Below are 11231 nucleotides of genomic sequence, written 5' to 3' on the forward strand. Positions count from 1 at the left end.
AAAAAATTAATTTTATAAAAAAGGTACTAATTGGAACAATGTGTACAAAAGATCTAATTCACAGATAATGATTGGTATAAACATAAAATATAAAGCTTTAATATTTAATATTTTGGAATACAATTTAAAATTATTTTCATTTAAATAAAAATATATATTTTTTCAATAAAGTATTAAAAGGGCATGCCTCATTCTGTAGTCATCCCACTTAAAAAATTTTTTGAATTTTTCCGGACTTTATATTTGTATGCCTTTACAACAAAACTGAAATTAATCAAAATTACTTTGCAAATTAAAATTATTTTCTTTTTTATGTTCGTGTTTTTAGTACCAAAAAGTGTACCCTCTAAAATGCTTTTTCCAACACTGTTCATATCTCTGTTTGGCTCATGAAGTCAACTGTAGCGTTCGTATCGTTTGGTGATTTAACTTCAGTTGTTGTTCAACTGGCGATCAAACAGGTACTCATTGCCGCATTATTGGTAGCGGTAGCAGTGGCGTTCTATTCAAAGAAAGATTCAAAAACAAACTCAAATTTAAACACAAATAACGATACAATGGCTGTTAGTTTTGTACATGTCCCAGCTGGAAGTGATTTTCCATTGGAAAATTTACCCTATGGTGTATTCTCCACAAAATCAAATGTAAGTTAAAAAAACAATTTTATTTTTTTATTACCTATTTTGTATCGAAGAATGTGCGGCACATGTTGCCCAGTTAAGTTATGAAAGAAACGGCTACTTGAAAACAAAAATCCTGTTGGACTTGTTTGCCACATTCGAAATTAATATTCTAAAAAAAAAACTATAAAAAATATTTAAAACAGGGCTTCGAACTAGAATGCTCTGCATAATTTAGCTTGCATTTGCATAAATTAGACCAGTTTGTTGTTGTTTTTTCTAAGATCAATGGTTGATCTATAAAAAAGAGCAACAAAGTATCCATTTGGCGGCACCAACTAACATTTGAAACAGCCGTTGTTGATAAGAAGACATTTTCTTCTTTTGAGATTCAGGTGTCATAAAATTAAAACATTTGAATTAATGTGTGATAAACTTGCTGCTGTCGTTGTTGCTTGTTTACCATTTATGTTAATTTCTTTACTCTCTTTCTTTTTTTAGCCCCGCAAACGTTTGTGTGTTGCTATCGGAGACAGTGTTTTGGATTTAAGTGGAGTTGCCTCATTTTATCCACCAGAAGTTCAGGTATGTATTTTTGTTTTGTGTATAACAGCTATCCTTTATATTAATGTATAACACTTATCTACAGGATGCTTTGAATGCTGAAACTTTGAATAAATTGATGAGCCTTGGCTACACTGCCTGGAATTTAGTTCGTACAAAAACCCGAGAATTATTGCTGAAAAACTCACCCTTAGAACAGAATGCTGCCTTAGTACAGAGGTAAGGATAACAGAGGGTTGAAAGATAACAACATGGTAAACCGTTAACATAACAGTATCCGTAAGGAAATAGCATAAGATTAACACACAACAGGACACATAGCAGTATTCCTGACCATCTAAACATAATTGTATGGAACAATCACAAATATGTATCGGATATAGTTAAGGTCTCTGAACTATGTATGATTACGTTGAGTGCAGCGTTACAACAACCACATGAAAACTTCAAGAACAAACTTGGCATCACTTACACATTTTTCACGTGGTTGTTGTTTTCGACGCATCAGACCAGCTGATGTACTGCGAGTTGTTGTAATTGAAAATACAACATGAAAAAACAAATATTTAAAAGAAAACTTGTGAACTTTTTGTGGATTTTTGTAATAATGCGTTTATTGATACCTGCCTAACAAAATTTTGTTGAAAAATTGTGTGAATCGCCTTATTTTTGGAAAACATTTTTAACATTTCACTGAAAAGGTTTTTGTTGTAGTTGTTGGCTGATGCATCTACCTGGTACTTGTGCCATGGTCTGTACAATGCATGCGTTGCGTGCCACGTTACAACAACCACATATAGAAAGTGTAAGTGATGCCAAGTTTTCCTTTGAAGTTTTCATGTGGTTGTTGTTTTTAACGCGTGACGCGACTCACAACGGACCGATTGTGACGAACGTTTTAGAGTTCAACAAGTAGGAACGGCGCACAGTTGTTCAGAATCGTTTTTCCTGGTCAAAATTCTGTTACTTTTGAACAGATAGAGATATTTTCATAATTCTTTTTTTGTTAGACAGATAACACAATCAGCTTTCAGACGAATCAGACGAATAAAAGCGGTTAAATTAGGTCTGGTAGTTGCAGAGAAATTCAAGGTCAAAGTTAAACTTTTGAGTTTTTTAACTATCTTTCATCAACATATGAGTGTTTTTGTGGTTTTTATATCTTCATATGTAATAAAGATGGTCACACACCAACATATAAACAAAACAATAGAAATACCAAAAAACTAAAAAAATCGAAAAAAACAATTTAAAAATTTATAAAAGAATTGTACACAAAAATTTATTTTTTTTTTCAAAAATTAAAAATATACTCCTTGGGTTTTAATAAAACTTATATAACTCGTATAAAAACTCATATACTCAAAAAATGTTAATTTGTGTCAAAAGGCTGTAATTCATATGGACACTGTATAGAAAAAGACACTTTTTTACCCATGCAATTTCAATAAATTGAAAAAAGCTTTACACGGACGGAGCGGGAAGAGTACAAGAGTGTATATGGGCTGAAAGAGGAGACTCTCGGTCATCTTTCAGTGAAAACAGAACTTTGTTCCACGTTGTTCCAGGAAAAGTTCTAGTCCCCTAAAATTGGAATTTCATACAATTTAGTACCTGAGGAAACATAAGATAGCTCATGTCGTGTATACGCTACGGTAATTTACTGAAACTATTGTTAAAGGCCTACCTTACAAAAAACAATGAACACAATATCTGTTATAGTTTCCGAGAAATAGCTACGTCTTTCTCCAGAAATTTGCAAAAATTATGTATTTCCCAAAAATGGGGAAAATGTTCGATTTTAGGGACATACCACGCCCATACCTTCCATTATTTTGACCTAATTTATTAGTTTCCTTAGTTTCAATATGTTTACTATCGAATCCAATATAGAAATAAAATATCTTTGACAAAAAAAAATTTTGATTTTTGGCCAGGAAAATTGATTCCTGAACCATTGTGCGGCGTTAAGTTCAAAGTTCAGCAAGTTCGGTAAACAATGTGACTAACCTTCAAAATACTGAAATTCGGGAGTTACCGTTCTATGGGGACTATGTCAAACCGTCGATCTATACCGACAAATTTCTGACGGAAAGTTGTATAGTTGTATTTCGGTAAGATACTGTGGTCAAGACCTTAAAAGTACCGAAAATCGGGAGGTTCCGTTCTATGGGGGCTATATGAAGGCGTGGACCTCTGCCGACAAATTTAGAGTTGAATACCCCCAGCGAAGACTAAATACCAAATTTCAGCCATATCTGTGGGATATTGTGGCCACAACCTTTAAAATGCAGAAAATCGGGAGGTATCATTCTATGCGGGCTATATGACAAATTTATGAAGAAAATTTGGATACCCCAACGAAGACTAAATACCAAATTTCAGCCATTTCGGTGGGCTATTGTGGCCACAACCTTCAAAATGCAGAAAACCGGGAGGTATCTTTCTATGCGGACTATATGAAAGCGTGGACCTTTACCGACAAATTTATGAGGAAAATTTGGATACCCACAACGAAGACTAAATACCAAATTTCAGCCATTTCGGAGGAATATTGAGGCCACAACCTTCAAAATACCGAAAATCGGTTGGTACCGTTCTATAGAGGCTATATCAAAACGTAGACCGATATAGCCTATTTGCATTACCAAACATCTTAGAAGTAATAGAAACTTCTATAACAAATTACAAACCTCTATCTTAAAAATTGCGAGCTGTATCTAGATTTCAACATACGGACGGACAGACTGACAGAATTTTACCCGATCAAGAATATATGAGGAAACATCAAAATTTTTTAGTTTTCCATAAAAAAAAATGAAAAAAAAAATTTTAAGCTGCATGAAAGATTTTTAGTACATAGATTGGGAAAAAATTCCGATTCTCATATCTGTTCGAGATACTAATTTTGGTTGTTGCGCGCAAAAGTTATGGCGGTTTTATTTCTGATAATAAGAAATAAATCTTAAAACAACGCTACTCATTATATTGCGAAACATTGTTAATTAAGGGTTTCCTACGTACTATATGATTACTGAGGTCCCATCACATAAGTGAAAAAGTTGTAAATTTTCGCTGAAATTAAGAAAGAATTAAAAAAATTGCCTGCTTACAACTTGTTTTATAAAAATTTTAGTTGTTTATGCATCGGAAAAATATTTTAAAAATATGTACGTTATCTAAACATCGCGATGATTCAAATGGAACCAAAACAAGTAAAAAAGTGTCAGTCGGTTTTGCCGACAGATATATACCCTCAGCCAATGTTAAGCGAAACTTTCACCTCCGGACAGATCGAATGTGTTCAAGGTCTTCTCAGAATTTTGTGGCCCTTTTTGGACATTTTGAACTTTCGTAGGGCAGGTACCCTTAGGGAGGACCGATATGGGCCATTTTAGAAGTTAAACTAAAATTTGATAAAAATATTAGGAGATCCAGGAGTTATCGTGCACTCTGACCGCCACATATGATGACATAGAGGTTTTTTACACCTTTCGGGCTGTTTTCCCAAGAAATATGGACTTGCACCTGAAAAAACTTTTACCGTCGTAATGGAGGTAGCGAATGCAAATCGATTCAATAAAATCAAAGGTCTTTAAGTGAACTTATCCGAAATTTTGTGTGAGAGGTATCAGAAGCAGTAGACAAATATAGTCCATATTCGAACCTGATCTATATCTGGTAGATATATTAGGATGTGCAAAGTATAGATTACATCGGTCACTCCCTTCAAGAGTTATCGTGCGCAAAATTTGTCCGAACATTTTTGAAGTTTTGTGGGGAGGTACCTGAAGGAGTGGACCGATATGGCTTATCTTCAAACTTAAGCTAAGTTTGCAAAAAATATTACGAAGGCCACATTTTGGACCGAATCTTCAGATCCGTTCGAGAGTTATCGTGCGCTACAACCACTACACCCGGTGTCATAGTGGTTATTTGTAACTTTCCGGCTATTTTTTCAGGAAGTATGGACTTCCCCCTGATGAAACTTGTACCGTCGTATGGGGGGCAGTGAATACAAGTTGCTGCAACAAAAATCAAAGTGATTCGAGAGCAGGTCCTAAACTAAACTTTTCCGAAATTTTGGGTAGGAGGTACCCGAAAGAGTGGACCGATTGAGTCCATATTGGAACCTCGTCTAAGTCTTGTAGAAATTTTACGATGTGCAAAGTAGGACCAATTTTGTTACTTCCTTCAAGAGTTATCGTGCTCACAAATTTTCCGAACATTTTCGAACTTTTGTGGGGGAGGTACCGGAAGGAGTGGGCCGAACTTAAACTAAGTTTGGGCAAAATATTACGAAGGCCAAATTTTAGACTAAATCGGTTCATCCGGACGGACATTGCTAAATCGACTCCAAATTGTCTGAAACACATTTCGGTCTAAAACCATTATTTCGATGAGGCGCTTTTTGCCCGTATGAAAGTGTATATACCCTCGTTAGCATAAATTTTGAGGGTATAACAATTGCGAGCTGTATTTTGACTTCAAGAGACAGACGGACGGGCGAATTTTACCCTGATCAAGAATATATATGCTTTATAGGGTCTCTGATGAATATTTCGATGTGTGACAAATTTTATTATACCCGTCATATTATGATGGAGCGTATAATGAAAGCGGTACATAGGAAGCTGTAGTTAATTTAGCCAAACTATTATGTGGAGGTCTAAATGTAAACTTTGGTGGAGCACAGGAAGCTTTGAATGGCATTTCAACGAGTATTTTTCGAGACCTATTGAACCTTTAGGACTGAGGTATCTATCTATAGAAAATCTTCCTTTGGAAGACCTTTTAGAGGTCTTTCCCCTATAGAGGTCTTCTATCTTAAGAAGATTTTTTAGAGGTCTTCTTTTTTTAGAGTAACTTTAAGAGATCTACTGTCTAAAGAAGGCCTTCAAGAGGTCTTCTATCATTAAAATACTTTTAAGAGGTAATTTATATTTAGAGGGCCTTTAAGAGGTCTTCTTTCTTTAGGAGAACTGCATGAGGTCTTCCATCTTAAGAAGACCTTTTAGAGGTCTTCTGTATATAAAATACTTTTAGGAAGACTTCTATCTAAAGAAGGCCTTTAAGAAATCTTCCAAAGGTCCGTTAAAGGCCTTTAAGAGGTCTTCTATCTTAGAAGGGCTTTAAAAGTTATTTTAGGGCCTTTAAGAAGCCTTATATCTTTAGAATACATTTAAGAGGTCTTTTGTCTTTAGAAGACCTTTAAGAGGTCTTTGGAAGACCTTTAAGAGATAATCTGTCTTTAGAAGAGGTCCTTAGAGGACCTTTAAGAGGTCTTCTATTTTTGGAAGATCTTTCAAGGGTCTCCTATTTTTAGAGGGCATTTGAGAAGTCTTCTATCATTAGATGACCTTAAGGAGGTGTCATATCTTTAGAAGCCCTTAAGGAAGTCTCCTATCTTTAGAAGACCTTAAGGAGGCTTCTATCTTTAGAAGACCATTATGAAGTCTTATATCTACAGAAGACCTTTAAGAAGTCTTCTATCTAAAGAAGGCCTTTAAGAGATCTTCTATCTTTAACAGACCTTTAAGAGGTCTTCTATCGTAGAAGACCTTACAAAATTATTTTAGGGCCTCTAAGAATTCTTCTGTCGTTAGAGGACCTTTAAGAGGTCTCCTATCTGTGAAAGACCATTAAGAGGTCTACTATCGTTAGAAGATATTTAAGATGTATTCTGTCTATAGAATACCTTTGAGAGGTCTTCTATATTTAGAGGATCTTTAAGAGGCATTCTTTCTTCAGGAGACCTTCATGAGGTCTTCTACCTTTAGAATACCTTTAAGAGGTCTTCTATCTTTAGAAGACCTTTAAAAATTATTTTAGGGCCACTAAGTAATCTTCTGTCATTAAAGGGCCTTTAAGAGGCCTTCTATCTTTATGGAGTCTTCTATTTTTAGACGACCTTTATGGATGATCTATCTTTAGAAGAGCTTTAAGAGGTCTTCTACCTGCGAAAGACCATTACGAGGCCTTCTATCTTTAGAAGACCTTTAAAAGTTATTTTAGGGCCTCTAAGAAGTCTTCTGTCAGTAGAGGAACTTTAAGAAGCCTTCTATCGTTAGAGGACCTTTATGGAGTCTTCTATTTTTAGACGACCTTTATGAATATTCTATTTTTAGAAGACTTTTAACAGGTCTTCTATCTTTAGAAGAGCTTTATGATGTCTTCTATGTTAGGAAGACCTTTAAGAGTTATTCTATCTTTGATGAGGTCTTCTATCCATAGAGAACTTTTAAGAGGTTTTCTATCTTTAGAAGACCTTTCAGAGGGCCTTTAAGAAATTTTCTATCATTAGAAGACCTTCTCATATTTTTAGACGACATTTAATAGGTAGGGACGTCGACCTGAAGAGGACCTTTATCTATCGAAATAATGGTTTTGGACTCCAAGTATGTTTGAACGATATCCGTTTCAGACAATTTTGAGTTGATCTAGCAATGTCCGTCCGTCTTTCTGTCTGGCTGGCTGGTGCGCACGATAACTCTCGAACGGATCAATCGCTTCGGTTCAAATTTTGGGTATCGAAATATTTTGTCCAGATTCGATTTAAGTTCGAAGATGGGCTATATCGGCCCACTCCTTCAGGTACCTCCCCCACAAAAGTTCAAAAATGTTCGGAAAAATTGTCCGCACGATAACTCTTGAAGGGAGTAACCGATTTGGTCCATACTGTGCATATCGTAAACATTCTACAAGAGGAAGATGAGGTTCCATTATGGTCTCAATCGGCCCACTCCTTCGAGTACCTCCCACACAAAATTTTGGAAAAGTTCAGTTTAGGGCTATCTCTCGTATCACTGTAATTTTTGTTTTAGCAACTTGTATTCACTGCCCTCCATACGACGGTACAAGTTTAATTAGGGGCAAGTCCATACTTCCTGAGAAAATAGCGTAAAAGTTGTAAAAAACCCCTATGACACAGTGTTAGGTGGTTGGAGCGCAAGATAACTCTAGAACGGATCTGCCGATTCGCTCCAAAATTTGGCCTTAGTAATATTTTGTCCAAACATAATCTAAGTTTGAAGATAAGCCATATCAGTCCACTCCCTCATGTACGTCCCCCACAAAAGTTCAAAAATGTTCGGAAAATTTGTTCATACGGTAACTCTTAAAGGGAGTGGCCGAATTGGTCCATACACATCCTAATATATCTACTAGATATAGATCAGGTTCAAATATGGACTATATTTGTCCAATCCATCCGGTACCTCCCACACAAAATTTCGGATAAGTTCACTTTAAGACCTGCTATCGAATCACTTTGATTTTTGTTGAAGCAACTTGCATTCGCTGCCTCAATTACGGCAGTAAAAGTTTTTTTCAGCGGCAAGACCATATTTCTTGAGAAAACAGCCCGAAAGTTGTAGAAAACCCCTATGGCACCATATGTTGTGACTGGAGGGCTCGAACCGAATATTGCGTTGGTCCACACATGGATATTGTAATATTTCTTCGAATATTAGATGAAATTTGAAGGTGGTGTTTATAGGTCCACTCCTTCCGATACCTCCCCCACAAAACTGCGAAAATATTCGATAGAATGGTACGTGCGATTTCTCATAGACGTTGCATCCGATTTGGTCCAAACTTTGGACCTCTAAATATTGTCGAAACTTAGTTTATGTTCAAATTTGGACCGTATCTGTACAATCCTTGTGGTACCACCTACACAAATGTTCAACATTTTTGTGTGGTTCGAGGATCCCTTGGACATTTTTACCGAAGATTTCTAGTGGCCCTGTTTACAGCGATATTATGTTTTTCGCAGGCTAGTGTGATAAAAAAAGCCCTATCTATCGATATCCCTGCAAATTTTGTGCTTTAATCCTATCCATACTTTTGTCGGTGCATACGCCCAACATTTTGAAAACCCCCGTAAGTATTTCAATCCACACAGGCTGAGGGTATATCTCTGTCGGCAAAGCCGACTGATACTTTTTTACTTGTTCTTATTTATTTCTATTAATTTGTGTTCACAACAAAATCTGTTCTTTTTTCCAGCGTCATTGTGCCCCAATCAGAATGTCAGATGCACCTGCCAGCCGATATCGGTGATTACACAGATTTCTATTCTTCCATACATCATGCCACCAATGTCGGCATTATGTTCCGTGGCAAGGAGAATGCTTTGATGCCCAACTGGCGTCACATTCCCGTGGGTTATCATGGTCGTGCCAGTTCTGTGGTTGTATCCGGTACACCCATACGCCGTCCCCTGGGACAAACTCTACCCGTAGATGGTCAACCTCCTGTCTTTGGTCCCTGCAAATTGCTTGATTTTGAATTGGAAATGGCTTTCTTCATTGGTGGTCCTGGCAATCAATTGGGTGAACGTATACCCGTTGATGAGGCATGGAAAAATGTTTTCGGTTTTACATTGATGAACGATTGGAGTGCTCGTGATATACAAAAATGGGAATATGTACCATTGGGTCCATTCACGGCGAAAAATTTGGGCACCACCATTTCACCATGGGTTATTCCCGTGGCCGCCTTGGAGCCCTTCTTGGTGGATAATTATCCCCAAGAACCGGAGGTGTTCCCCTATTTAAAACATCAAAAACCATTTAATTTCGATATTAATTTGGAGGTCTATTTGAAACGTAAGTAAAGAGATTTGGAAGTTGCAATTTGAAGGCAATTTTAATTTTGTTTCTTGCTTTTGCTTTTTAGCGGAAAACAGCACCGAAACCAAAATCTGCAAATCGAATTTCAAAAACTTGTACTGGACTCCCATGCAACAAATTGCCCATCACACCGTAACCGGTTGCAATGTCCGTCCCGGTGATTTAATGGCTTCTGGTACCATCAGTGGTGAAACTGAAGATTCCTTTGGTTCCATGTTGGAATTGAGCTGGCGTGGTTCGAAAACGGTGAATTTGAATGATGGCACCACACGTAAATTTTTACAAGACGGTGATGAGGTCATCATTCGTGGTCACTGCGAACGTAATGGCATTCGCATTGGTTTCGGTGAATGTGCTGGCAAAGTTTTGCCAGCCACTCCATTCCAATAGGCAGCCTGCTATTCCTTGTGATGATTAGTCATGTAATGAACAGTGCAACAATGCATTTAATGTACATTTTTATATATTGCAAAATTGTGTTTTAAAATTTAAAAAAAAAAATATTTTATGTTGAAATAAAGAAATAAATAATCGAGTATTTTAAAGAACCGAACCAACCAATAAAGCAAAAAACGGGGATTTGTTTAAGATTTTTCGAGCGACCAAAGAGGGCAATAAACGTGGATTTTTTAAAGATTTTTTGGAGCAACAAAAGTGGACAATAAACGTGGATTTTTAAAAGATTTTTTTGCGGCTACCGAAGAGGACAATAAACGTAGATTTTTTAAATATTTTTGGAGCAACCAAAGAGGACAATAAACGTGGATTTTTTAAAGATGTTTTGGAGCAACCAAAGAGGACAATAAACGTGGATTTTTTAAAGATTTTTTGGAACAACCAAAGAGGACAATAAACGTGGATTTTTTAAAGATTTTTTGGAACAACCAAAGAGGACAATAAACGTGGATTTTTTAAAGATTTTTTGGAACAACCAAAGAGGACAATAAACGTGGATTTTTTAAAGATTTTTTGGAACAACCAAAGAGGACAATAAACGTGGATTTTTTGGAGCAACCAAAGAGGACAATAAACGTGGATTTTTTAAAGATTTTTTGGAACAACCAAAGAGGACAATAAACATGGATTTTTTAAAGATTTTTTGGAACAACCAAAGAGGACAATAAACGTGGATTTTTTGGAGCAACCAAAGAGGACAATAACATGGATTTTTTAAAGATTTTTTGGAACAACCAAAGAGGACAATAAACGTGGATTTTTTAAAGATTTTTTGGAACAACCAAAGAGGACAATAAACGTGGATTTTTTAAAGATTTTTTGGAACAACCAAAGAGGACAATAAACGTGGATTTTTTAAAGATTTTTTGGAACAACCAAAGAGGACAATAAACGTGGATTTTTTGGAGCAACCAAAGAGGACAATAAACGTGGATTTTTCGGAGCAACCAAAGAG

The 11231-nt window shown here is 36.2% G+C and overlaps 1 protein-coding gene across 1 annotated transcript; it reads left to right on the forward strand.

Annotated features, from left to right (window-relative positions):
* Positions 1–430: 430 nt before the first annotated feature.
* Faa (fumarylacetoacetate hydrolase) lies at positions 431–10393 on the forward strand. Its single transcript, XM_073981959.1, has 5 exons — positions 431–644; positions 1122–1205; positions 1270–1403; positions 9195–9796; positions 9867–10393. Exons 1-5 carry the CDS (start codon positions 558–560, stop codon positions 10208–10210), a joined length of 1251 nt encoding a protein of 416 aa, XP_073838060.1. The 5' UTR covers positions 431–557; the 3' UTR covers positions 10211–10393.
* The last annotated feature ends 838 nt before the right edge of the window (positions 10394–11231 follow it).

The sequence above is a fragment of the Musca autumnalis genome, unplaced genomic scaffold (genome assembly GCF_047663935.1).
Source record: "Musca autumnalis isolate F117 unplaced genomic scaffold, ASM4766393v1 scaffold_4, whole genome shotgun sequence".
Taxonomy (NCBI): Eukaryota; Metazoa; Arthropoda; class Insecta; order Diptera; family Muscidae; genus Musca; species Musca autumnalis.